Raw genomic sequence first — 26,518 nt, 5'->3', positions numbered from 1 at the left:
ATCTTTAAAATGTAATTTATTCTTCTTTTGAACAGGACGAATTAAATCAATACTCTCAATTTAATTAGAAAATATGAACAGATATTTTATATTTGCATAACATGAATCATGAATAAATTACGGAAAAACTAACGTAGTGTAACGAATAGTATATTTTTTAAGTCTGAAATTAACATTCAGGCAAAACATTAATTTGCGGATGAGAATCACAATTTTCTTATATCTGTAAGCTCGGTTTTAATTTAAATTTTGATTGTTTTTCCCTGAAAAATCCCAGAGGAAGTGAACGTCTGGCCGAGACCCCTACAAATCGAGCCGAATGCACCCCGCTTCACTCGAGCGTCGCGCCGGTTGCATAAAACCTCTCGTGACGTCTTTCCCTGCTTGGTTTTAGCGCAGTGGCCGCCGTCGGTAGGGGAAAAGTGATAGCGCGACGATGGAGGGGGCCTCTTAGCGACAGAGGGGAAGGACCCCATCATCTGTGATGTCTAAACATTCGGGGTGAAAATAACACGAATTGGCCGCTTTTCTGGTGCGCTAGACCAAGATCGGAGCACACCCTTGGGCCGCGGGCATCGCAGCCACCCTCAGGACTCGACTGGCGAGCGGACAGCGTCCGGCGGACGCGACTCGAGCGTCAAATGGCCGTGTGAAGTGGGTGAGTGACAGCCAGGCGCTCACTTTCTTGGCCCACAAATCGCGCCCCTGGCCCCCTTTCGGGCCCGCACTCGGCGGGGCTCGTAGGCAAACGTGACCTTGGCCGAGTCGCCGTCCCGTTCGGACACTCTACCGTCTGAATCGCGGTTGAAACGCGACGGAAAAGTCAAAAGTCTCGGCCTGTAAAAAAAAAATGGGCTCGCTAGTTTTAATTTTGGTGTTGTTGCCCAAGTTTAATTACGGACGCGTTAATTCTTGGCTTTTGTCTTAATTGGTTGGTTGTTTGGTTCGGTGCGGTCGATGACGGACAAGTTCGAGTTGTTATGTCACGAGAGAACAGTAAAATAATAAAAAAAAATGTTATGTCAAAAGCAGTCCAGCAGCAGCAGATAGCATAATTCCTTTTGCGTGTGAAATTCGCTGGCTTTCTATTCCGGACGTTATAATTTATTGCATCGCCATAATAAATTCCACTCCGTATATTATCACTTTTTGCGATTACTGTCACCATAAAACTGCATTAAACTTTCGTTTTCGTACTTTTTCCAATGTATCTTGAATTTTCTAGAAAATTTTAGAATTTTCCGTCCCTTCTAGATTTTTAATTCTGTTTCGTTTGGTTTTCTATTCTTAATTTTTTTCGTCACTCTTTTCAGGAAGAAATAACCGGGATCTAAAATGCTGGCCTGTCCTTTGTTGGTCAACGAGGAAACGCCAGAGCCGCTTTCGGAAATCTGCCTCAAGTACATTTGCGCTTGTCTGGACACGATCAGCTATGCAGATTCGTCGGACCCTTCGATGCACCACCTCCTTCCCGGAGTGGTCATGCCCAATGAGATTTGCGAGCGACTCTTGCAGGTACTTCAATGCCTTATCAATAAAATTGAAAAACCCAATAGAATTAAGTAGAAAAATGTGGTCAAAGTTCAAAATGAGAGCAATTTTAAATTTTTGTAATTGCTATTATTTCTTGTCTTAAGTTTATTTCAACTTTAATTTTTATAAGCAACTTGATTAAAAAAAAAATTAGTTCAAATCAATATTTTAAATTGTAATTTAATTTTAAATATTTGTCTAAAAATTCATAATTAAAAATTCCAGGTATATCAACAAGAGGGCAACATGGTGGACGATGGCTTTGCAAACCTCTTCATCAACTCGGTGTGCATGCCGCTGAAGCGGCTCAAGTTGCGCAGCTCGCCCCTGAGCAACGAAGGCTTGAAGCGGCTGCTCGTTGCCCACCGCTTCACCGAGCTGGACCTGCACATCTGCAAAAAGCTGTCCGACGACTGTCTCGAGACCCTCAACGTGACCAGCGACCAGTTGTTGTCATTGACCGTCGGACAGGAAACTGAAATCTTTCCTCCGGACCTCAGTGAAGTCATCATCACCATGTCTGAGCCGAGCAACGTCTACAAGGCGAGGGGCTTCATCCTCAGGGCGCCAAAGCTCCGACGGCTCTGCATCAGGACGCTGGTATGAAAAGAAAATTAAACTGTGGTTTTTGGTTGGTCGACTTAAATGGCAACTGATGACAGTGACCTTTGCCGAGTAGCATTGAAACCTAAGTCACCACATTGCGGCTAGTTTTTTTTCGCGCATAATCTGATAATGGTGGGATAGTAATAAAGTTACAGCCAACTGCACTTGCTTTTTAATTATTTATTCAATTGTAATTAGTTACATTTCCTTTTTGCAGAAACGAGAAAGGGTCTACTTCATGACGTTGTTACGTCCTTTGAAAAGTCTGACCCACTTAGACCTGTCGAGCTGCGAAGGTTTGGGCCAACTCGATTACCTGGAGGAAATCAGCAACCTGATGTCGCTTGTGTTGTACAACGTGCAAAAAATCCAGCCCATGATTCCAGCTATTTGCAAGATCAAATCGTTAAGGTTGGTTTCATTTGAAAAATGGTGGGATTTGAATAATAATTGTGGTGATTTCAGGCATTTAGACATTTCACAAGCGCTGGAGAGGAATGGCAAGTTCAAAGATGAGAACCAAGCTCTGATGCAACTCGTCCAGAATCTGCCCAATTTGGAATCTCTTGACATCTCGGGCACAAATCTGGCAGGAACAGGTATGAAGTGATTTTAAATTGAAAATGGGTTAATGAATATGGTCGAAATTGCTCAATCAGGTGCGGCAGTGATGCAAGATGACACATCGGTTGGTGTTTCTGACATCCCTGGACTGAAGATTAGAGCATTCAAACCTCTCGAGTTTCTCGGCTTGTACGGAACAATGCATGGTGCTTGTCACAGACATGATATTCCTGCTAAAAGAGTAGGTTCAAAATAAAAAAATGATATTTTTTATCAAAACAATTTATTTAATTGATTTATTTATTAGATATCTGGAGATGCTAATGAGGAACAGATTTTGACTGCCGCGGCTGCGTATTTGGACCGGCCGGACATTTTGCAGAAAGTGCTGAACGATTTGTATCACCTCTTCAGATTCGAATCCTGTCGAGACTTGAACATGGCCTTAACTCTAGTCCTGGGAGCAATGGATAGACACAGAACGGAGAAGCACATTCAAATTTCCGGGAGGTAAAACTTGCACTCAATTTGTTTTTTCCACCAAATTCATCATTGATCAAATTATAGTGCCACTTTGTTCTACATCGTGAAAGGGAAGGAGAAGCAAGTGTTTGTTCCGCATATCAAAAAACGGATTGTTAGTACCTTACTGAATGCAATGGGTTCTCACAGAGATGACGACACCATGATGCGAAATGGCTGTCTCACTTTATGCCAATTCAAAATACCTCAGGATGTGGTGGGTTCACTTAAGTTTCTTCTACTTGAACAATTAATTTTTATTTTACGTACATAGCTGTTTGAGTACCAGCGTCTAGTAGAAATTCTCCTCCACATCGTTTCGGACATGGAGCAAGAAGGGTTTGTCCAGCGAATTGGAATTTACCTCCTCAACAGTCTGGCATGTCAGGTGGACGGAACTCAAAAGCAGCTGCTCGGAGATATGGGCGCCATGGATGTAAGTTTGTAAAATAATAGTCTTTTTCTTCCAATTGCCATTTTGGAGAAATTAATTTCATTATGAATGGAAAAATGAAATGTAAAATTCATTTATTCTCTTTTAATAATTGCCATGAGGAGCGTTTATTTGTTTTTAAAAATGAATTCATCATTTTTAACAGAGAATGCTGAAAATAATCGAGGATAGGCTTCAGCGGCGGGTTTGTGATGATGTGTTGGAAGTGGCCTGGTCCACAATGTGGAACGTAACTGACGAGACTGCAGTCAACTGCCAGCGATTCCTCGAGGGCGGGGGCATGAATCTATTCCTCAAATGTCTCAACGTAAGTCTTTCAGTTTTCTAATGAAGCTGGTTTTTAATTTTATTATCCATTAGACCTTCCAAGAAAAGGAGGAACTGCTGAGAAACATGATGGGTCTCCTAGGAAACGTTGCTGAGGTCAAACACTTGCGGCCCAAACTTATGACCAGTGAATTTGTTATTGTTTTTGCCAACCTTTTGGAGTCAAATAGTGATGGAATTGAGGTTTGATCCATTTAATCAAATTTTTCTCTGAATGGTGACATTTTGTTGTTATTCTAGGTAAGCTATAATGCAGCTGGTGTTCTTTCGCACATGGCATCAGATGGTGCCGACAAATGGACAATGAGCACCCCTCGCAGACAAGATGTGCTCAAGGGGATGGTTGATGCCGTAGAAAAGTGGGACTTGAAGACAGAAAGAAATATTAATTACAGGCAAGAAAAAATTATAATATATATTTAGACTATCTTTAAATTTTGCTATTTTAGATCCTTCGAACCTATTTTGCACCTTGTCAATGTTTACCACACGCCAGAATGCCAGCATTGGGCTGTCTGGGCACTAGCCAATTTAACCGAAGTCTATGGTGAGTAATGTTTTATCGAACCAAATTACTCCAGATAACAATATAAATGTGTAAATCTTCATGTATTCACATTTCTATTTTATTAGCAAATAAATATTGCCAATTGGTGATCGAAGAGGGTGGTATCCAGCTGCTTGCGGCCTTGTTGGCACACGAGGCTCCGTACCCAAGGATAAAAGACCTGGCAAGAAGAGTGATCGTCAAGTGTCGGGAACAGTTCCCAAACAGCGCCGTGTTTGCATGCTTGCCAAAATTTTTAATGCAGCCAACTGACAAATAGGCTGCCTCCACCAAGCGTGTAGAGCAGTGAATGAAATTGAAATAATTAATATATATTCGTCACAGAGAGTTTTCAAAATGTGATATTAAAGTGTTAATTTGAGAGCACAATTCTAAAAAAAAGCAAAGTAGAGATCGGAACACCATGTAAAAATTGTTGAAATTGGCTTGTTAACCCAACAAATATTGAAGCAGCTCTTGTTCCTTCCCCCGATAACTCAGAAATTTATTCAGATCAATGCTTTGAATTCTCCACCACTACGTGAGATATATATATTTTTTGTTGGTTACTTTTTAAGTGCTATATTTGTACAAGTGGTAGGAGTCTGTGAATGGATGTTCAAGATAATTAAGTTTGCTAGTGCCGCCAAAGTATGCACGCCTTGGTTGGCATTTTTCAGAGGGAAATTTTTGCAGCACCGGATTTAGTTTATTTTCCGATCAGGCTGTTTGGTTTTTTTTTTCACATAACTCGTCATAAGATTGACATTTTTCAAATTTTGTTTCTAAATTATGTGTGTGCAGAATTCCCTCATGTCTACAAGGAACCATATTATATAGTTCTTACCACCCCTCAGCTTCAGAACATGCTCTTCAAGTCTTAATAAATAAATTTTAATAAAAAAAATGTTTCATTTAGCTAACAAAACTTCATGCATGTATTATATTGGAAAAAAATGCGATTATATTGATTAAAATCATATTTATTTCATTTCGCCATTAACAAAAAAAGGAACTGCAATCTTGTTTGCAGCAGAATTATTGAGATTTAATTTGTGTATGACAACAGTAAATGATTTATAAGTCGTTGATTAAATTTTACTACTCTTACATTTTATAATGATACACCAGTAGACCGGAGGTTCCAAAAAATAGATAATTATATATTTCACAACTTGATGCACTAGTGCAAGTCTCATAATATAACATAAAAATGCGTACGAGTTTTACAATATATTATTCTTCGGTGGCTTGTTGACAGATTTTCATTCAAGCTTCGATTCATTTTTTAAAAATATTGCTAATAACACACAATATTGCACTGATATTTCCAATTTCACAGCATCGGAAGGAATTTAGACCAAGTTATCGCCAAAAGGCACATTAATTTTTCAATTACTCAGAAGGCTTAGAAGAATAGATTGACACATTTTTTCTGGATTGTCCTTGATATATTAAATGCTAAAACTGCAACCTTTATTTGAAGAGAAGCAGTGATCTCTAAAACGAAATAACACGTAACATGCAGAATATAATCTTAATAAAATCGGTGTCATGTATGTGATCTCTTAATAATGATTAATTCTAGAGTAATGGAAGCGATAGAGAGGCAAAAGTCTCAGGAAAATGTGCGTAGTGACTTAAATGCAGATCATTGACTTGGTCAGGCTCGGGAAGAACTGAAGTCTGTGAAGTCGCCCATGGTGGACGTTCCGTTCATGGTTATGTTGATGGCATTGGCGATGCCACGAATGTTGGTGTTCTCCAACTCTTGCTGGAAATTAAAAAAAAAGTAAATACTTATTTACCTAAATCTCAAGTCGCCAACTTACAACTCGATAGTTTTTAATTTCAATGTGAACCAGTAGGGACGAGAGTTCTAGGTCTTCACTGAAATTATTCTTGAGTGCAATGCTCCTGTACCCAGTTCGAATGGCCATAATCTAAAATTTTGTAACTCATTGATTTCTGCACAAACAAGGCTGTTTATAAACTTACACTGTAGGTGCCGTGGCAGACAAAATTGGAGTCTCCAAACACGTCCTCGTCGTAAACAACAAATCGAAGGAAAGCCAGTTGAGGGCAAACAACTTCAAAGAGGGTCGTCTCATTCCACACAGGATTGAATCCATTGTCAGCTGCATGAAATTAATTTAATAATCATTTTTGATGTTATTCTAAAACTTACAAATTGTCTTGGTTTTTAACTTTACTCCCGAATCATAATCCAGTCCGATGACTTCGACTTCCACAAATGGACTGATGATTCCTTTCTTCTGTCTGCACAAGTGCCTAGCTCCAATAACCTAATAATTTTGATCAGTTTGAGTCACACAAGGTTTAAAAAAAAGTAATTTACCCTCAGTGTAATTTGCATAAAAGTGTTGTCGGCCATGCAAGCTTTCTCGTAAGGGTCAAAGTCTTCCTTCATCATGAATTCTGGTTTCAGAAGATACCCGCAGTTGCCATTCAACCGGAACTTGGCTTGATTGAGTTGCATGAACTTGTCCCCCGTCTGGAAGTTGAGAGCCACCATTTGAGAGCCGACGTTCCACATTGGCACAGGATTATAATTTGACGAATCCAGGCGCTGTCCTTTGGGATAAACTCTGCTGATTTGGTGCTGCAGAGAAAATGTATTGTAATATTTGAACATGATTAATTGGTGTGATTTTACAATGTGGTACTTGAGGAAAAATTTAAGCTCATTGGAACACATAGTTTTCTCAGCCTTATTCTCAGGGAATGATGACATTTCCGTAAAGTCGAATCCATTTCTGCATTTTTCCTTGTCGAATGCAACCGACTTGCAGTAGATGATGAGACTGGAGATTTCAACGGCCACCCGCATACTTCTTTCCTGCTCTCTCTGACGGATGTCGCGGTCATTGGCACTGGCCGCTGTGTCTCGAATGCTCGTTCCCCATTCGAGAGCAACCTCCCTTGTCGGAGCAGCGACCTGAATGAAAAAATTTAAAATAAAATCAGGAGAGGAGAAATGTGAACAAAAAATAAAGGTGCAACCACAATTGAATTGACTCCTTCACAGTGGAAATTCATTGAAACTCACCACAAAAGGCATGGTCATCTTTGAGTTGGTGATCTTCAGCTGCCATTCATGGCCAGCAAGGCCAGCGCTATTTTCAAGTTCGACCACAACACCGGTGAGATTAATGGCTCCTTTTTGCAAATTTCCAAGAAGCATGGAATCTGAGGTCTGTAGAAATTACAAAAAATTATTCATTAATTTAATTTAAACATTAATATTTAATAATTCAGTATAAATTTATTGTTTTATTTCTATTGTAATTAATTAATTATTTTTATACTCAACAGATAATATAATAAATTTAAATTACTTCATTTTGGTCTTCTCCAGTTGCTGTGGAGGAACTGCTCGAGTTACTGTCGACTTCGACAACGTAATTGCTGGGAAACATGTGCTGTAACCTGCCACCATAGTCTCCACGCCACCAGCCGCTCGAGTCTTTGGTCACGTTCTGGATGATGGCCCCTTTGGGGAACGACAATTCGTCGGTCATCTGCGCTTGGTAGTCATACTTGGCTTTTACAGTTACCTGCAACAATTATCATCGATATGTCAGTCTTAATGAGCATGGGAGACACCCAATTAAACGGTGACACTTGGGTGGACATGAGTCCGGGCATTAAAAAAAGGCACAGCCCAAAACCAGTCATATTATTTTATTTTTGATTGAATTTTTAAATTTTTGTAATTAAATTTTTATTATGTATTAACTTTTGAGTTCACTCTGCTCGATGATTAAATACTTTGTGACTTTACACGTCTTAAATCTTATCTCTGTTTAACGCCGTTGCAGTAAAAATCTCAGCTTTTTTTCCTTTTACGAGTCATAAAGTCAAAACTCTGTGGTAGGTAAACGCACAGAGAGGAACGTGGTTTGGTTTTCCTTTCCGTTCTATTGGTTTACGACTGCTGCGGTCTTTGAAAGGAAGCAGCCGCGGAGACTCGATTCATAAAATTATTAACCCCTTATAAAAATTATGTTAATAATTTAAAAAGAAATCCCATTAAAATATCTGGCTGCGATCTTGTTGAATTTTTTACTGCAGCAGTCTCGGCAAGGCGGCGTTGTATATTTTTTATTACTGCTCTGGGGGAGGAGATTATTTTTCTATTCCGTCGAGATTTCTTCCTATTATATGTTATTTTATGATTGCTGCATTTTCCAGCAACTTCGTATAAACTCACCGACGACGTGAAGACTGAGGGGTCCGTGTATCCAGCACTTGCTCCGGTGTCATCCTCGTCCGTCTGTGAAAAGCAGGAGATTAATTACCATTGCCTGTGCCAACAAGACAACTCTACAATTAACATCCATCACGGGCTAACAAGGCAATGCCCTCACCGTTTTGGTTTTTTTTTTCTTAACTTTGGGATTTCCACTTTGATCAAATAAAATTTAAAAAAATGAAAAACAATTTGTATTTAAAAGAAAAAGTTAATCTCACTGACAGAAAAAAAAAAACTGCTTAACTCGGCTTGTTTATTCAAATCAAATTAGGTGTTTACTTTTCGAGAAGAGAGGCGCGGCGGTTCAGGTGCCGCGACCCTATAAATTCTGTCTGTTCTTCATTAAAGAGCGGGCCAATAAATAAATAAATAAAAACAAACTTCATTACCAGGGTCGGCTGGGCAAGTGGTCAGGAAATTTATGGAGGCGATATCGACACACGAAATGAGTCTTCAAACGGTACATAAAGTGATCAAACTGATTAGTTTACACTTCATATCTTCATAATAAGCTAAACAAAACTTAAAATTCAATTTAAAGCAATAAAAATTTTAAATTTTAATTCAATGAAAATCAAAAGAATTATCAGGTATTTTATGAAATTAAAAAAAAAAAACATACATATTTTTAATCAAATTTTGGGTTTGAAGGATAAGAAAGAATATTTAATTTTTAAGTAAAAGTAAACTAGACTTCCTCTTTTTTTTAATTCATTTTACTTTCAATATTTACAGATTTCAAAGAGTTTATTTCAACTCTTTACTTGCTGGACGACTTAATTAGCACGGACATGGTGAAAAATGGTCGGGATGACTTTGTTCGTTTCCAACAAAGTTGTAACCAGGGGCGCTCAATTTGTCAGGGGCGCATTTACTCTTTTTGACAGAGGCTAATTTGTGTTGGTCTGACGATGGTCCATGAATCACTTTTTAATAAGATCATCGCCCGAAATGCGACTTGGGCAAAAACCGCTTCCTGCTCTCGCTGGTGGGATACGCGGCGTTAATCGCCGTAATGACGCTTCGGAGTGATTTCTATGCAGCGATATTTCGAATTAAAAGTGAGAGGAGGAGAATCAAAAAGAGCTGCGAGAGAGAGAGACGCTGGATTCGGGGCCAGATATATTAAGCAGCAGCACGTAGTTATGTGGTTAAAGGTTCGGATATCAACATTTCCCATCAAAGAATGCCGAGCTGGAAAAAGGTCACCTTGCCTAAGGGAGGGTGTGAGGGGGAGAGCGAAAGAAGAGCGCCGCTTAGAAAAAACAATGCGCCGCTGATCACACACTCAGAAGAAAAGAAATGAGCCGCCTCGGCCTCTCTTCCTCTTTTTCCCCAACTCTTTAATAATTTTTTTCTCTGGTTCTTCTCCAGAGTGCGTTGCACGCCCACCCGCTAGCCAACTGCCCTTATGCAAATGAACTTAATTGGTGCATGTTCGGGCTACAGATGCCGTTACTTTATATGACTTATTGCACCTTGACTAATCATTCTCAAAAACCCAAACACGCGCGGCAGAAAAAATAATTATGAGCACCCTGTCAGTGGATCTTGTTTTCAATGAGATACTGTTACTTTTTGCTCCTTATCTGATTTCTTTTAATGAATTCGGTGGAATTTTGTTTATGTTTTGGATATATAGTTAAAAAAAGTCTTTCTATATATTTTTAAATTTTCTATAATCTTAATGAAACGTAACTCCCAAAAATTTGTAACATAACAAACCTCAATTTTATCACATTTAAAAACAGCTTGTTTTTTTTCCAAATAAAATAGGCAACTATTTAGATTATTTTTTCCAAAGTCGCTTGCGAATTTTGGTAAAAAAAAGCCAAATAGGTGAAGAATAGGGGATTATTTTGAAAATCTACAATTGTTTTAATTATTCGCTGACGAATAACTTTAAATAAAAATAAAACTTGGTCACAGGTTTGGAAAATTGGAGAACTTCCCAGAAATAACTGTATATTTGGTCGCTTTTGTTGTGGCCGACAGCCTGTTCCTTATCGTTCAAAAACCTCCTTTCAAAAAGCTCAGTACGCGCCATTTGAACCAATTTACAATAAAAAAGAAGCCGGTTTGTCGGCGGCGGTCAAAATTAATTACTGGCGGTGTGACAGCGCTGCTTCGAAATATCATGATGATGCATCATTCGGACAGGAAGCATTACCTGACCGACCCTTTTCTTTTGCATCTCAATTCCCACGGTCATCATCCTTTTCCGATGCACCGGCCGCGCACACCGTAAGAACAAATCACGAAAGGCGCGTAAAAAGTAACCAGGAATCAATAAAACGCCGCCGTCGAGTGAGTGAGCATCAACTTTTCTGATACTGATCTTGGAGAATTTGTTCAAAAAACATTTGACAGATAATTCTACTGGAATTTTTTAGTGGAAATAGACGAGGAAAAACATTACAAACGAAAGGTCAAAGAATTAACCAAAACTTTATTAAGTCCTCATAAATAAAAATTACGTCCGATGTTGTCTTTTTTATCTTGGAAGTTTTAGCATCTTGGAGGTTCCGTTTTCACCACCTCTCATTTTTTAAGCAATTTTTTTCAAATGGATAATGTAATTAATTGTAGAAGATAAACAAAGAAACTATATCAATAATAATAAATCGCAATTCTTGGCCGATTTTGACTATTATTCTTTTAGTCTGATTAAATAAATTTCTGTTCTAAGCAAACAGGATTTTGAGTTATTATGTTTGAAAATTTAGTAAAAAAAAATATTTGATATAAAATTTTGAGCTTTTGTCATGTGGTATTATCTAATTTTTATGTCCAAATTACACAATATTTTCCTTCACAATTAAAATTTAAATATTAAATTTTGGAAATTGCTATAAAACTCAATTTTATTTAAAATTTGGAGAATAACTTTAAAATTTTTAATAATTATTAGCCAAGAAAAGATGAAGCGCCGCAGGAGGTGATCAAAAGTCTATCAGACTGACAACAATCAAAACGCCTGGTTGAGAAACATTTCAATTAGCGGACACGAAAAAAATTACTTCCAGCTTGACTGTGTTTTTCTCATGCCCAGTGTGCTTCCATCAATCAAAGATCACGAGAGAATCTCATTTCAAACAAATTATACCGCGCACACAGGAAGAGAGGAGCTTTTTCTGGAAAGGGTGTTGAGCAGGAATTAAAAATATAAAAATTAACTGTACATTAAGGCGTTGAGATTTGAGGGATCCGACCGGCTGAGCGACTTAACCAGTTCGAAGGATGATCTGGAAAAGATACGAATCAGGGCCCCATAACTGCATTATTGTACCGCGCATCTTGATAAAATAATTGTGCAGGTGGTCGCGTCCATTGTTTTAACTGATTCGTTTCCATTGAAGAGCTAATCGTCTACGAAAATTTACCAAGAAAAAAAATTTGATTTATGTGAAAATAATTTTCTTTTAAAATATAAAACTCGGTGTGAAAATCCTATAATTACAGTTAATTCAGTTGAATAGGATTATATGATTGTGTAATTTTAGAGACGGCATAAATTATTTTCACTTGATGAGCCGTTGGGGATGATTTATTCCGGCAGCACAGTAGTCACCGGTTGTTTTATTGGTCCACGGGGGTGGCGGGAGGTCTTTTACTTAAACGAGGTGGTAAATCAAGTAAATATTTCCTCGCTCGCATGATCGCCCCGAGAGGAAAGGGAACAGAGGAAGACGCTGCATGCAACGCGTATTAGCCGGCTAGTGACCCCTCTGAACCATCCCAAGCATTTCCACAAAAAATGGGAAAATTTTATTGAACAATTAATTTTAATCTTTATTGGCTGAAAGTAAGAGTTCTTCATCAAATTCCAAACGGAAATTAAAAAAAAATAGATTTGGAAATAAAAAAATAAAAAATCATTAGCAAATTAAATTACCTTCAGTTTAAAAATTAATTTACTTTGGTATGAATAAATTTTTGGAATTAATCAAGCGCTTTGCCTCTTACCTAGCTTCAAATTTAAATTAAAAAGTAATTTTTTAATTAGTTAACGCATTATTTTTATTGTAATTAAGAATACTTAAAAGACATAGAATGGATTAATTTAAAAAAAACTTAATTCATCTTTAATTCGATGCTTAACTTTAAAACTCGGCTCGAAATTCTACTGCCCACAATACAATGGGAATGATAAAAAATCACAATGGCTTCCATTCGACAGGCCGGAATTTCTTTCAACTTTTCAGCCCAAGATAGAATGATATGATGGCAACGTTATAATTTAAGCTGGCGTGCCACAGGGGATGCTGCGGCGGTCGGGCGAGCAACCTGCAGTCAGGAGGAGATGCTGGGAAGCTGCTGCCCGCCTCCTGCTGCATCCCTCCTCCCGATATAAAAGTGACTCAACTTTCGGCTCCTTGCGTAGTTTTGTCTGGGCAGGTGCGCGAGAAAGAAGCAACGAAAGGAACGTCACAGACACACCATGGGATCCATCGGGCTTGTGTTGCGGGTGAGTAAACCTTGGCGTCTCTTTTATAATTCCACCCCTCACCGAAACTCGCAATACAATGGAAGGAAAAAACATCGCACAAAACGTGCTCATAAATACCAGCATATTTCTTCAATTTTTTAAAATCAAATTCCTCCGATTAAAACTTTGTATTTTTCCAGATACTTGTGGTGTTCACCTATGTGGCCACCTGCTGCGCCACTTTTGGATTCTTCGGAAGCAAAACCCCACCGGTAAGTGAATTTATCTCGTCCAACTTCAAAGGGGAAATCCCGTTCCATTAGAATTCTTTACACTTTGATAAGCGAAGTGACGTGACAACAATAATTATTCCGACTGAGATGCATCTCACGTCAGGCTTACGAAAGAATGCACTCAACCCTTTTTTTTGTAATAGATAGTTTTGAATATTTCTTTTATCAAGACAATTTAAAAAAAAAATCACCGTCAGTGTAAAGATGAAATATTAGTACTTTATCCTACATTTCATTATTTATACTTTTTTAAAGCTTTTTCTATCAAATTATAAACTATTTTTTTTTTCAAGAACACATTTTTTTAATGACTCAAAATATTAAAATCAATTAAAATCCGGAGAATTAAGGCAAACAGAGCAAAATAACTTGCCTGGATCTCCATTTCGCACAATTCCATTACTCACTTAAATTAGCTTTTTTTATATTGTTTATTTACTTTTTTTGGATAAAAAAATTTGATTTTATTTTCTTCCTTCAAATATAAATTAACTTAAAATTTTTTTATGATTCATTTCAGACGACTGTGGCCCCCATACGAAGAGCTCTGCCCCCTCAGCCCCCAGCAATTCCCACTGGCCCTGCACGCGCCGACAACGAGCCGCACTACACCTTTCGCTACGTAGTTCAAGACGCGCGAACCGGCGACTTCAAATCGCAAGAGGAGCGTCGCGACGGCGGCAAAGTTCGCGGGACGTATTCGGTGGCGGAGCCCAACGGCGACCTACGCGTCGTCAGCTACTCCTCAGACAGCGAGGGTGGATTCCGGGCCGAGGTGCGCGTCGAGCCCAACGGCGCCGTTTTGACCCCGGACGACAACGGCCGCACCTTCTCCAGCTTCTTCCCAGACCCCATCAAGCTCGTCCGCTCGCCGCTAATTTTCTCAGGTCAACCCCCTGAGCTGAACTCCATGATGCCCTTCTTCAGCCCACACCAGTACCCACCCCCGACTGCCCAACCTCAGTACGCACCCTCGCCTGCGTTCTTCCGACAGGGGTGGCAACCCTCGCAATTCAACATTGACCGAACCAAACCCACTGTCCCGACCACCCCTGCCGCGACTCCTACGCCCACGGCATTCAGACCTGAATTTTACCCCCGCAGACCTGAAACCCCGGCCATCCCCATCACCCCTGCACCCCAAGCACCGGTCTACGAGCACCAAGGCGACATCATCACTGCCTACTCGGTCAAGCCGCAACCACCCCAAAAGCAACAACAACCCTTCCAGCAGCAGCCTCAACCCTTCCAACAGCAGCAGCAACAGCCTCAACTCTTCCAACAGCAGCAGCAACAACAGCCTCAACCCTTCCAACAGCAGCAGCAGCAAAAGTCACAATCCTCGCAGCAACAGCAACCCTTGCAGCAGCAGCCACAACCCTTCCAGCAGCAGCCACAACCCTTCCAGCAGCAGCCGCAACCCTTCCAACAGCAGCAGCAGCCACAACCCACGCAGCCACAACAACAACCCTTCTCACAGCAGCTCTTCCCCACCAATATTCAAATGATGCGACGACCTTCAACCCCCGCGCAACCCCCAAGACCAAGCCCAACCTTTGCCACTCAGACCAAGATGACGTCGCCACCACCAACAACCCCTTTGATGATCACCCCGTCCGCCGTCATCGCCAATATGGCAAACAACCCCTTCCTCTTTGCCAGACAACCACAAAATCCTTTCATGCGTTACACCCCTGCGCCCTCAGTGGCCTACCCTCCTCTGCCCCAACAGCAGCAGCAACAAACCTTCTGGAATCCGTATGACGCTGCTGCCATGGGCGGAACACCTTTCATGTTGGTGCGCACCTACCTAGTGCCCATCCCTGGCCACATGCAGCCTACCCCAGTGGAGCCGTCGACTCCATTTGTGCCCATCGCACCACCAAAAGTGGTTCAGAAGCAACCAGTGAGGCAGGAGCCGACAGTTCCCGTCAAGACCACCACCACTGCAGAAGAGGTTGTAACCGTCACTGAAGAGGAAAAAGAGGTTTCCCCCACGGTGATTACCAAAGAATGAGAGCAATTTCTACCACTTTTGCAAATGACTGAAATTTGAATACTTGAAAAAAAGAGACTGAATTTCCATAATAATTTTTCACACAATCATCAATTTCGTTTTTGTAAGACTGCTTCGACATCAAATCTCAATATTTTTTCACACACCCTTATTTATGAAAATGGTGATGGACGTTGTATTGGAGAATAAAAATTTATTATAAAAAAAAACTGCTTTTGTACTCACCAGAGCGACATTTCCCATGGACATGACAAGAGATTCGTTGACTGGTTGCAGAAGCTTTACTTTGCGATACAGGGGTGTACGTTCGTAGAAGGAAACCAGTTCGACCAGGCTTTCGAACTGGGCTGAACCGATGGTGTAAAGACGACCGTCCACTTTGATCCTGCAGTGCTTGATTTTCTTTTCAGCCCTAGAAATATAATATACAAATTTAGCAATGATAAAGGTTGAATTAGTTTAATTAATACCGGAATGAAATGGTGAATGAATTTGCCTCCTGGTCGCTAGGTCTGACCAAAAAGGCGCCGTCATTGGGCACCCTCCGCAGAAGATTCTCGGCTCGCAGTTTGTTACATCGGCGGGCAAACCAAGGCATTCCTTCGTGCTTGCTAGGCTGAGGAACAGGCTCGCGAAGCGTGATCAGGAACTCCTGTTGACCAGGCCAGGGTAACCACGCGAAAAAGATGTTCCCCCTACCAACCTTTACGCAAACAACCCCAGCATGCAACATGCAGTTAATGAGCCACTCCAAATGAAAATGTTAGTTGTGAAAAAGCATTTTCTAAACCTTACTAGAAAACAAGAGCAAGCGCAATGAGATAGACGTTTCATTTTGAAAATGCAAGTAATTATGAATGAAAAGAAATAAAAAAATCTTACCTGGCTTCGCAATGCATTATTCTTGTAGTAAGTGATTAGACTGTAGAGGCTGTCAAAACCTACAGTGTCATGGAGATAATATCTAGTTTGACCTCTCTCCTGTTTTGTCTTGATATGGCAGTGATAGACTTTTCCTTGCCTCCTACAATAATTTCAATAAAATTTGATGAAGTAAAAAACTAAAACAGAATAATCATACCAAAATGACAATGAGTAATCTCCTACAAAGATGTGACTGTTTCTGACCAGGAAAGTCCCATCTCCTAAGTGCGAGTATGTTTTAAGTAAATCTTCGGCTTCTTTTCGTCCATCTGCTAGTCTGCCATGGAACCACTTTTCACTGAAGTGAAGTTCATCGTTGTTACCCTATTTACAGATATTTTAAAAATGGTGTTATGACATTTATAAAAAATAAAAATTACATCTCGCGCGCCAAGATTGGGATTTTCAAATTCTGGCTCCTCTTCCTCTTCTGCATCTTGTTGCTGATCTTGATTGCAGCTGTCTGTATAGATCAACGAGTTCTGGGTCAGCACAAAGAAGTGTGGGTACCACTGACGGTCAGCATTGTCTTGAAGGTACAGGATACCGTTTTTTACAGTATTCCTCAGATCCATATCTCTAACTGAAATTTTGTTGGAGAATATGTAAAAATTATTGCATTGGTGAATAGCACTAAATTACCTTCATCATCTCGAACACAAAATTCGCCTTCTTTAAGCTTTTTGTGCTTTAAAATGATCTTTCTTCTCATTTTGAACGGAGATGGCAGGAAGGTCTCATTTTTGTCAACAGGCTGGGTAAGAAGCATGTCTCCAAACACTTCTTGGAATGCTCTGGCCATGTTCCTTTGTTGAGGCAGGGAGCAGTTGTCTTCAATGGACAAAATCACAGGATATCTGAAGACGAAATCTTAGAAATAGGTTTTAGCAAATTTGTATTTACTTACTCTGAGGTCACAAATGCATGTTCCCTGATCGTCTTGATGACATCAAGAAATTTGATCTTTGAGGTCAGAGTATGGCCGTGGTAGATGAAGGGCATGTCGTCTGGTCCGTCCCAACAGTCAAGTTCGATGCAACGGCACCCCATTCTCAGACACCGAGCATAAGTCTCCAGAGACGATTCGCTCGAAAATTGATCACCCGTCAGGTACCTAGTCGAATAAATACATATTATAAAACATTTGAGGCATACCATTTTACTTCAAAATTAGACTTACGTATTATGAGATGAGGAAATCCAATAATGAGACAATGGCCTCGACATGTCTTGATAGACAGGGGAAAAAGCAGTGTCCCAAAGATCATTTTGTTTCGAATACAGAAAGTCCATGAACTAAATATGGAATTTTGATTTTATTATTGTTAATATTTATATGAAAAAAAAAACTCGTTTCACCTCATTTTCGGTAAAGTATGGCTCCTGGACATCTCTTGTCGGATCTTGCAGATAGTCACGCATGAATTTTGAGACTAGACGCTCATCGTTTCCCATGGCATCTTTCTGCTCCTTATCCATAAAGCTCTGGAAATCTTGCAGAGACATCACCTGATCGGCGCTATACTTTTTGAAAACGTCGGACCGAAACGAAGCCTGTCGACAAATATTTAAATCTACTCTTGTTGTCGTCTGTGCTTAAAAAACTTACGGATTCATCGCCAAACATGAGCTTGTAGTACAGAGTGGTGAAGTCATCAAATCCTAACTCTTGCCGATGTCTCGTGTCAACTTCTTGAAATACATCTCCTAATCTCTTGGTGGCAATCTTGCAGTTCACTTTAGGCAAAAAGCTTCTGACTTCTTTCAGCGTCACTCTAAATAAGCAATAGAAGCCGGGTTTAGAAACAAGAAAACATTTCAAGCTGATTTTATACTTTTCTCTTGCATTTTCCATGGTGTAAAACTCTCTCCGCAGCCATCTCTCTACCAAAAGAGGATAGGGCGCGTTTACCGTGTCAGCCACCATGTATTTCAGCCCTCGAATCCAGTTTTCGCACTCTCTCTCGGACCAGGCTTAAAATTTTTTTAAATAAATTTTAAATTGATTTAAAACAAAAATTATCGTCTCATACCAGCTATTGACAAAAACTTCAGTTTGAACTCGTTGCCGTAAACAACGACAAAGCATTTGGTGCTGTCCAGTCGTTTTGAGTCCTCCGGCCACTTTTCAAAGTCTTTCGAGCACTTGCCAGGCCGGATCTCTTTCACCTCGTACAAATTTACTGTAAAATAAATTCAGGATCAGAATATATGAAAAATTTCCAACTCTAAAATTTACCATATCCCTCAAACGCTTTTGGATTTGTGTTGCTCCTGCTCCAGATGACTTGTCTCGTTTCTCTGCGGAGCATCAGGGTTTTCTTCTCCATGCGTTTCCTGTGGTAGAATTTGTTCACCACCGTTCCTCGCTCCAGCAGGCCAATGATTTGTTCCTCCTCGGGGATGATGCATGCTGCATTCCCGGAGGAAATGATGGCTTTCGGGAAAGCCATTTTCCCCTGGTGAATTATTCCTGTTGCCAACACGTTAAGCGGCTCTCTGCTTCATCTTCAACAATCTCTGAGTGATTGAACAGCAAGCTCCGTTCTGAAAAGCAAAAAGAGAGCAAATAAACATGAGCCACTTGTATATTGCGATAAGCAACCCCTTCTTCCTCCCAAATTTCAACCGAGAACGCACGAAAAATTCAGGGTCAACGCTAAGGAAGCTCGGGGCACTTAAATGTGCATAATTTTCCCCGTGAATGCGAGCCAAGAATCAACAACAGACATGGATTTGCATTTCAGGTCAGCAATGTCAATGACTGTGACTGAAAACCTAGATGCTGTTTACGGTTTTGCGAGTGGATGTTTTTGCTCTTCAAATGGTGACACTTGCCTCAGAAATAGATGAAAACCCTGCAGGGCGTATTGGTTATCAGGAATGTCGCTAATATCGACGATACGGAAAAATATCTTGAAGGAAACTTGGGTCAAATAATCGAAAATGCCACAATATGCATGTATTTCCGCAACAAGAAACGGCTAATGTTTATTTTGGTCGTCTGGAGAAGAGGCAGCACCGCTGCTGTGGCGCTTTCCAGCAACATGTCTTGCCTGTTGCGCTTGAGCCCGCGCCCAAACCCAAAATTAGATAAAATGTATAAACTTGCTGTGGAATTATTATTATTCTTTTTTAATAAATGCGAGATTTTTTTCTAGTTAAAAAGGTACAAATTTTTTCTTTTTTAATTGAATGAAAAATAATAGAAACAAAATATTAAAAGATATGAAATTGAATAAATATCAACAATAATGCCGATTAATCAAGAAAATTAAAAAAAAAAATGTCTTACATTTTTGCTATGGAAAAAAATGGAATTTTACAAGTTTTTGAATCTTTTAAATATTAATTTAATCAGTGAAATATTTATGTTGTATTGGATTTAATTTTTATTACATATGTTATACATTTTCAATTTATTCAAACACAATATATTTAGAATACAAATTTCTGGCCATAAGAGAATTTCCACTTGTGAGATATATTAAGGCTAAATTGTACGCACTTTCACGGCAAAGGTCCAGTTCAGGGCTTAAGGGCTTGGTCGCCAAAGCCAGTTTGTAGTAATGAATTGCCAGATGGAAAACTGATAGCTGTTGCATGCAACGGGCTAAATTGTAATAAACTTCTTGTTTATGACCAGCTTGACGCAACCGGTCATACTCCTCGAAGTACGCTCGGGCCTGCGAGACCATAGTGCTTTTGTCCTGGACAAATTTCTGGCAGCTGATGTGCGTCCAGGTGATGCCCAGCATCAGAGCAGTGTAGGCCTCAGGGCTGATTTTGTGTCTGGTTGCCAACTCAACCAGGGCATCTTTATACGACGCAGCAAGAAATGTGTTGTTGGTATACGCCATTCCGCAGGCCCAGTTTGACGGATCCTAAAATAGCAAGGAAAATAAATCAAGAGTTTCAATTTATAAACACGCGTTTGCCTTTGCGAAAATCCTCGAGACAAATTTGGTGTGCCTAGGCTCGTCCAGTTGTTTGCAGGAGAGATTAAAAAGGTGCCAGGCGTAGTTAGATCGAGGATTTTGGAACAGGACGTCTCTGCAGAAACTCCAAGCCAGCTGAGGGTCTTTGTGATGAATGCAAGAGACGGCAACCAAGAAGCTAAGCAGCTTCCTTTGGTTTATTAGAGGTTTTATGTGTGATGCAATAAAAACCAGCCGTTTGAATTCTTTGAAGCGTTTCAGCTGAATGCAGAGGTCACAAGCTTTCAGGATGACAGCAAACAATTCATCTTTAGTTGGACCATTTTCAACCTAAAAAATCAATGAAAGCATTAATCGCGTTAATTATTAATAAATGTGAGGAAATATTTAAACAATGGCAAAAAAAATTCATAAAAAAGAATTTTTACATTTTTTTTTTCAAATTGCTATAATCTTAGCGTCAAAATATTTAATTCATTAAATGGGTCCCAATTTAAAAGGAAAATATCTAAAAGACTTTAATTTAAAATTATAAAAGATTTGAATTATTTAGTCCCACCTCACGATCAAAACCACTTCGTCTCTTTTTCAGCAGAACCAATTCGTACATCTCTCGTACACTGCCAGGTTTGATGTATTGCTCCATCAGGTTGATGGCAACTTTGACAGACTTCTCAGAATTGTGTTGCAGCAGCAGTAGAAATTCTTCGTACAACAGCCGTGCCTCAGGCTCGCCGGAATGCAGTACCTGAAGAGCTCGTTCGTGCTTTTCCAATTGGCAGTAAATGGAACTCAGCGTCAATCTGGCCTGGATATGTTGGGGCGCAAGTGTGATGACGTTGGTGTACGACCTTTGGGCTCCGTCAAGATCACCCAAGTGTCTCAAACACTCACCATGGGTCAGCCAAACAGCAGCAGCTGTGTTGTAGGCTTCTGACTCGACCAGAGGGTTCATCAGAAGCATGGCTTCCCGGTACCGTCCCTTTGCCATCAGAGCTTCAACCATGTCCAAAAATCTGTTTTTTTTCCAAATAGAAAATTGTAAAATATTTATTAATTAAATATTAAAAATTACCTTTCCCCGTGATCTTCTCCAGGGTCGTCAATGAACATGAGTAAGATGGGCTCCAAAAGTGTCTTGTCAACGTCCAGTCTAACTAAAAATACAACTAGTTTGGCTCTCAGGTCTGGTTCCATTGAAGATGGGCAGCGGCACATCTGGTAAGGTGGCTCTTGAGGTTGCAGCTCCAAACCACATGCTTTCCTCAACAGGTCGAGGCCTTTCAGATTTTCATTCTGCTCACAATGCAACTCCACCAAAAGGTGAATGTCGTCCTCACTGGCACTGCTTTTGCATGCGTTGATGGCCGCTTCCATAACTGAAGTTGCCTTTGCCAGGTTATTTTCTTGGTGGTACTCACGAGCTGCTATCTGTGTTACAAAAATTAATTTTTTTATTTTTTAAAATTCAATGAAAGGTAATACACACTTTGGCTTGCAGCAGAATCAGTCGTCCGTGGTGTTGGGCGCACTTAGGGTTGCTGCCAATTACCCTGACCATGCTCTCCCTGGCCCTGAGCACAGCTTTACTCTGGCCCATTTTGTTCAAAAGTTTTATCTGCCTCAATCTGGGATCGGGATTGAACTTGTCACTTTTGATGGCACTGGCCAGGCAAGTTAGTGCTTGGTCTTTCTTGTCAAAGTCGAGTGACGTTTCAGCCAACTGCATCCATTCGTCAGCTCCGCAGCCAGGTGATAGGTGAGCGGCTATCAGAGAGTAGTAGTGGCCACTTTCATATTGACCTGTCAAACATTTTAAGTGAGAAATTAAATGTGTCGGAATGTTTGGAATTTTTACCTTTATCTTTTTGAATTAAAGCCAACAACTTATACGGTCCTGGAGCTTGAGGAACCTGCCTAATAATTTCTTCGCAAATTTGGCCAGCCACCTCCTTGTCACCCTGAGCGTATTTAAGGTTGGCCTGACCTAAGAGGTTGCTCAGAATGGGCGGCAGGTCTCTCCTAGTTGTTCTGATTTTCCTTCTGGTGGCATCAAACTCTCTACAGAACGCTTCCCTCTTTATTGCAGCCTTTTTCTTTTTTGTCTTTGATTTACTCGTAGAAGGCATGTAATCTTCATCCTAAAATAAAAAAAACGTATGTAAGCGAAAATATTTAACACAATAAATTGCAAAATAATCAAACCTCATCATCTTCGAGGCTTGACTCGCCGTCACCTCCACTTTCACCGCCGACGTTGCCTCCTTCTTGAGATTCTAAGGTTTTTAAATATTCGGAAAAAGGCAGTCTTCCTGTAAGGTACATTTGGGTCAACTCATTCATCTTTTTTGCAGCAGCCTCTTCTCTTTGATCATCCGAAATCAAATCAGCATTTTCTACGACAATGAATGAAGTTCCAGCAGGAGGAATTCTTGGTGGCTCGTCGCCATCAGGGTATGCCGAGTCAACAAGCATGGCCATCTCAGCCTCTGCCTCGTCATCCGGAAGGATACTGTCCGGATGCTCCTCTTCCATATTTATTTCAAAAATCTTTCTTATTTTCAATAGTATGTAATTTCTTTAGGTTGATTCAATCTTTTCTGACCAATTCGCTGCAGTGTGGTCAGATTTTTGCTAAACCTGCCCTGTAATGTTGATGAGTTAAAAATAAACATGAAATATAAATGTTGTATGTAACAAGATTACTTTTTAATTGAGCAAGCACGAAATTAGCAAAATTCAAAGTGGTCAAACGGCTTACCTGCCAAAAAGTGCCTCAATCCGCCTGTCTGCACTTTTCTGTATGCAAATATAAACAAAAAAGGGGTGTGGCATTACCTTAAAAAAAAACTGGCGCGATACCAAAAAGCAGAGTGGGTTTGATTGACTGGGGACTGCGGGTTTTTTTTTATAGAATGCACTATATAGTGCATTTTACTTGCATCAATGATAATCACATTGTTGAATTGGAATATAAATATTTTAACTAAAGCTGAGATATACAGATAGAAATATAAAAGCTGATATAAATTTTATATCCCACTGTACTCTCCACTGTGCCATTTTTTTATAAATATATTACCGTATATTACATGCCATATTTCTAAAGATTTATAATACATAACAATAATAATAAATACCGTTATTATATTTAAAATTATATAATATATGTTCTGGAAATAAAAGCATTAAGACACATCCAGTGTGCCCAACTGCATGTAAATAAAAAAATATGTGTTGTGTCATTAAATAGAGACAAAGAAGTTGCATTTAGTTCTAAACAAACAGTTTTAATTCTCCAACATTTAAGTCAATGGTTGTATCCAATATGGCTTATTAACTTCAATAATAAAATCACAGAATGTAATAAACGCCAAAAGTTCAACTATTCAAAATTTACACAAATAGTTTGCAATTTTTTTAGAACCAACAACTTTCTGTCAAAAAAGGGTTAACATTATGCATTCAAAACCAAATTAATTTAAGCAGTAGATTTAAGGTAAAATAGGTACTACAAATTTTGATATGAAAGCTTCTTCATATAAGTTGATTGACTAGCTATATGTATAGGATTGTTATTTTCGGCTCACAAACACCGTGTCGGGTTGTTGCAGGAATTCTGTTACATACAAATATATATTTCTGCTGTTTTGTGTCTGGTTTTTGTTAAAAATCAGTCAATTTTTGTGACTCTGGTTCATTTCTCTTAAGACTTAACTCTCGTCTTCCCTTTTAATTTCATTTTACTGGTTTCGGATAGCGTTGTTTGTACAATTCAAATCCTTCAATCACAGCTTTTCTGTAAGGAAATAAACAAAATCAATTCATAAAAATTTACTCAACTCTCATCCTGCTAACCTGAACGTGTCCAGATAAAGGACAAATGAGCTAACATGCCCACCCTTAAGGAAGCGAATAGATGCACCTGGCCAGATGTCTTGCAGATGTGTGCAGTTATCTCGTGGAACATAAGCGTCTTCAAGAGCGGCAATTGCAATGATCAGCTCAGTGTCGACTGGCACTGAAAAATTCTTTAGGTGGGTGCATTCGTCCATTATGCCCCTCATGAACTGGTACACCTCGTCCTGTGTCTTTTTCTTTCCCTCGTCCTTTCCTTTGACCAGGTTCTTTTTCGAAAGGTGAAACCCGGCCAAGACACTTGGCATCGACAATTGCGACTTGCCTCCAGTGGAGGCTGCGACGGCTTGAGCTTGTTGCTCAGCATCACTGTCAGAGTCGTCCTGCGACGTGCTGACGTCAAGATTGTTGATTCGAGAGAATGTCGCTGGATAGCTCTGAGCAAAATGTTGGCCAGCTCTAAATGCGTCCTGTTTGGGAATGAAGGATATCACTTTTGTAGAGAAAATCGGCTTCGTGAGAGACTAAAATTCAATAATTTGAATAAAAATTTAGCAAATTTCAACTTCTACTAACAGTTACTAAATTGTTGGACATATTAATTTGATTGGTACTTACGTCTTTTTCCATAGACAACATTTTTCTTATGTCTTGTCTATATTGCTCGTTGCCCATGTACTGAGCTTCCAGCATGCTCCAATCAATTGCTGCACTCATCACACCCTGAATGATTAAAATTTTATTTTATGATAATAAAAAAATTTCTCACTTACCTTAGTGAAAACTGTCGAAGCCGTTGACCACGACAGGCAAGGGACAAGGACGACTGGCTTAGGCCAATTGGTTGCAGAAATCGAAGCCATCTGATTATTTTTTTAAATACTAATAATTGAATTCAACAAAAGTAGATCTCTTACATGTCCACCCATAGACATTCCGGTCAAACCAAGGGGGCCGAGACCATTTCGTTCACACCAGTGAAGCAAAACAAGGGCTTCAAGCATCAGACAGCCTCCCATCACAAAAATATCAGACACATTTAACAAACTGGATCGCCTAGAAGAGTCATCATTAAAATATTGTTACTTTCTGACGATTCCAATATACAGTTGCTCTTTTGGTCTTCGGCTTCCGTAGAATGGGTTTTCTAAAATTATACCCCCTATTCCTGCTTCTTTCAAAAGTGGTTTCGCCATAACTGCTCTTCGTCGCCAAAAAAACTGAAAATAAAAAGCACGATTTAATATAACAAGGAAAATTCATGAAATATTGAATTACATGATCACCAGTTCCAGCCATATGGATACACATTGGTTTGTAGTTTGGGTCTTTCCATTCTTTCGGCAACACGACTTGAAAATGAGCTAACTCGGCTTCTTGAGGCAAAATGCCTGGGAGGTGGTGAACAAAAGGAGACACAAAATTTCCTTCCAGCAAAGTGTGGTCAGAAGCTACCTCTTCCTGCAAAATAATATTAGATCAAAGTATTGATTAAAAAGTACATAATATTGATCGGATTTGCTTACTTTCGTAATTTTTACAGGATAATCTGGTGGGACGAGCTTGTAGCAGCTTTCTCTGTTGCACACCACTTTTCGAAACTCAAACAGCCTGCCCAAAAAAATTAAATTAGAATAAATTTTCGGAAGTTCAAAAGTTAAAACCTTTTTATATTTTCTGGCTTCCCCCAGCCTTTGACGAAAAACTTAGACAGCACTAGACTTCGGTAAACTTGATCCAGTCGGCTGATGGGTTGCATTATCCTTAAAAAAACTGCTCAGCTAAAATTATGAAATCAAAATTAGTGACCTAGTCGTAAACGGATAATTGATAAATAGACTATTTACATACTTCTACTGCGCTAAATTGCCTAAATTGCTCCCCGTTGTTCCCTATGATGGACGTTCGATTCGGCGCATGTTAATAGTAATGAACGCAAATTAGCGGTGACAAAGCAAGACATCCAAATGAAACCACCAATAATAATCATATGGAGCTACAAGATGACCTTCACGAAAGGCCAAATTTATTTACCCTTCAGATCTAAACGCTGAGGCTGCGACAGACAGAAGTTCAGCGAGTGTTTACAAAATTTTTCTGATAACGAAAGAGGAAGAGGGCGTGTCTTTTTAGCTCCTCAATTAAACAATTGTGGCGCGAAACCAGATGGCGACAGTCATTTATTTTAAAATTGGGCTAGTTACATTATTAATTTCGATTAATTTCAAAA

The 26,518-nt window shown here is 39.6% G+C and overlaps 4 protein-coding genes across 7 annotated transcripts; 1 reads left to right on the top strand and 3 right to left on the bottom strand.

Moving 5' to 3' along the window:
• The first annotated feature begins 448 nt into the window (after nucleotides 1-448).
• On the top strand, nucleotides 449-5,462 carry LOC132193447 (protein zer-1 homolog). The gene is made up of 14 exons (XM_059614125.1): nucleotides 449-658; nucleotides 1,314-1,515; nucleotides 1,759-2,133; nucleotides 2,357-2,550; nucleotides 2,605-2,738; nucleotides 2,799-2,944; nucleotides 3,011-3,213; nucleotides 3,271-3,442; nucleotides 3,500-3,661; nucleotides 3,825-3,986; nucleotides 4,040-4,189; nucleotides 4,247-4,401; nucleotides 4,456-4,553; nucleotides 4,640-5,462. Exons 2-14 carry the CDS (start codon nucleotides 1,336-1,338, stop codon nucleotides 4,831-4,833), a joined length of 2,325 nt encoding a protein of 774 aa, XP_059470108.1. The 5' UTR covers nucleotides 449-658; nucleotides 1,314-1,335; the 3' UTR covers nucleotides 4,834-5,462.
• Nucleotides 5,463-5,521: 59 nt separating this feature from the next.
• LOC132193444 (1-phosphatidylinositol 4,5-bisphosphate phosphodiesterase gamma-1) lies at nucleotides 5,522-19,498 on the bottom strand. The gene is made up of 23 exons (XM_059614112.1): nucleotides 19,331-19,498; nucleotides 18,732-19,039; nucleotides 18,526-18,675; nucleotides 18,328-18,466; nucleotides 18,102-18,267; nucleotides 17,852-18,046; nucleotides 17,673-17,788; nucleotides 17,400-17,606; nucleotides 17,135-17,349; nucleotides 16,873-17,075; nucleotides 16,650-16,816; nucleotides 16,451-16,592; nucleotides 16,039-16,220; nucleotides 15,794-15,980; nucleotides 8,788-8,850; nucleotides 7,913-8,131; nucleotides 7,624-7,770; nucleotides 7,231-7,512; nucleotides 6,913-7,176; nucleotides 6,742-6,859; nucleotides 6,552-6,691; nucleotides 6,386-6,496; nucleotides 5,522-6,327 (listed from the first exon to the last, which is right to left on the bottom strand). Exons 2-23 carry the CDS (start codon nucleotides 18,943-18,945, stop codon nucleotides 6,217-6,219), a joined length of 3,738 nt encoding a protein of 1,245 aa, XP_059470095.1. The 5' UTR covers nucleotides 18,946-19,039; nucleotides 19,331-19,498; the 3' UTR covers nucleotides 5,522-6,216.
• A 378-nt stretch (nucleotides 19,499-19,876) lies between these two features.
• On the bottom strand, nucleotides 19,877-23,254 carry LOC132193349 (general transcription factor 3C polypeptide 3). The gene is made up of 8 exons (XM_059613963.1): nucleotides 23,192-23,254; nucleotides 22,636-23,075; nucleotides 22,289-22,571; nucleotides 21,920-22,233; nucleotides 21,506-21,861; nucleotides 20,990-21,446; nucleotides 20,431-20,760; nucleotides 19,877-20,376 (listed from the first exon to the last, which is right to left on the bottom strand). Exons 2-8 carry the CDS (start codon nucleotides 22,963-22,965, stop codon nucleotides 19,912-19,914), a joined length of 2,535 nt encoding a protein of 844 aa, XP_059469946.1. The 5' UTR covers nucleotides 22,966-23,075; nucleotides 23,192-23,254; the 3' UTR covers nucleotides 19,877-19,911.
• A 440-nt stretch (nucleotides 23,255-23,694) lies between these two features.
• Nucleotides 23,695-26,410, bottom strand: LOC132193450 (protein ABHD18). 4 transcript variants are annotated; one of them, XM_059614131.1, is made up of 10 exons: nucleotides 26,323-26,410; nucleotides 25,953-26,069; nucleotides 25,815-25,899; nucleotides 25,567-25,749; nucleotides 25,396-25,508; nucleotides 25,206-25,344; nucleotides 25,062-25,151; nucleotides 24,907-25,011; nucleotides 24,289-24,812; nucleotides 23,695-24,229 (listed from the first exon to the last, which is right to left on the bottom strand). In XM_059614131.1, the coding sequence occupies exons 2-10, from the start codon at nucleotides 26,045-26,047 to the stop codon at nucleotides 24,169-24,171; spliced, it is 1,395 nt and encodes a 464-aa protein (XP_059470114.1). In that variant the 5' UTR covers nucleotides 26,048-26,069; nucleotides 26,323-26,410; the 3' UTR covers nucleotides 23,695-24,168. The 4 variants fall into 4 exon arrangements, with proteins under 4 accessions (XP_059470114.1, XP_059470113.1, XP_059470116.1 ...); XM_059614130.1 differs by having other exon boundaries at nucleotides 26,140-26,404; XM_059614133.1 differs by having other exon boundaries at nucleotides 24,289-24,758; nucleotides 26,140-26,403.
• Between the last annotated feature and the right edge of the window lie 108 nt (nucleotides 26,411-26,518).

The sequence above is a fragment of the Neocloeon triangulifer genome, unplaced genomic scaffold (assembly GCF_031216515.1).
Source record: "Neocloeon triangulifer isolate White Clay Creek 2 clone unplaced genomic scaffold, ASM3121651v1 ptg000004l, whole genome shotgun sequence".
In the NCBI taxonomy this organism is placed as follows: domain Eukaryota; kingdom Metazoa; phylum Arthropoda; class Insecta; order Ephemeroptera; family Baetidae; genus Neocloeon; species Neocloeon triangulifer.
Note: the sequence above shows the minus strand (reverse complement) of the source record. Positions and strands in the feature narration are given on the sequence as shown.

Bases quoted from the DNA above. Each gene is read 5' to 3' on its own strand.
- LOC132193450 (XM_059614131.1), bottom strand. From the start codon at position 26,047: ATGCAACCCATCAGCCGACTGGATCAAGTTTACCGAAGTCTAGTGCTG. The intron at 25,152-25,205 runs GTAAGAGATCTA...AAAAATAATCAG, and splicing joins GAATGTCTATGGGTGGACAT to ATGGCTTCGATTTCTGCAAC. The intron at 24,813-24,906 runs GTAAGTACCAAT...ATTGAATTTTAG, and splicing joins TGTTGTCTATGGAAAAAGAC to TCTCTCACGAAGCCGATTTT.
- LOC132193444 (XM_059614112.1), bottom strand. From the start codon at position 18,945: ATGGCTTTCCCGAAAGCCATCATTTCCTCCGGGAATGCAGCATGCATC. The intron at 18,676-18,731 runs GTAAATTTTAGA...TTTATTTTACAG, and splicing joins AAAAGCGTTTGAGGGATATG to TAAATTTGTACGAGGTGAAA. The intron at 6,860-6,912 runs GTAAATTACTTT...CAAAATTATTAG, and splicing joins TTATGCAAATTACACTGAGG to GTTATTGGAGCTAGGCACTT.
- LOC132193349 (XM_059613963.1), bottom strand. From the start codon at position 22,965: ATGGAAGAGGAGCATCCGGACAGTATCCTTCCGGATGACGAGGCAGAG. The intron at 20,761-20,989 runs GTGGGACTAAAT...TTGATTTTTTAG, and splicing joins GAAGTGGTTTTGATCGTGAG to GTTGAAAATGGTCCAACTAA. The intron at 20,377-20,430 runs GCAAACGCGTGT...TTGCTATTTTAG, and splicing joins TCTCGAGGATTTTCGCAAAG to GATCCGTCAAACTGGGCCTG.
- LOC132193447 (XM_059614125.1), top strand. From the start codon at position 1,336: ATGCTGGCCTGTCCTTTGTTGGTCAACGAGGAAACGCCAGAGCCGCTT. The intron at 2,551-2,604 runs GTTGGTTTCATT...TGGTGATTTCAG, and splicing joins TGCAAGATCAAATCGTTAAG to GCATTTAGACATTTCACAAG. The intron at 4,190-4,246 runs GTTTGATCCATT...TTGTTATTCTAG, and splicing joins CAAATAGTGATGGAATTGAG to GTAAGCTATAATGCAGCTGG.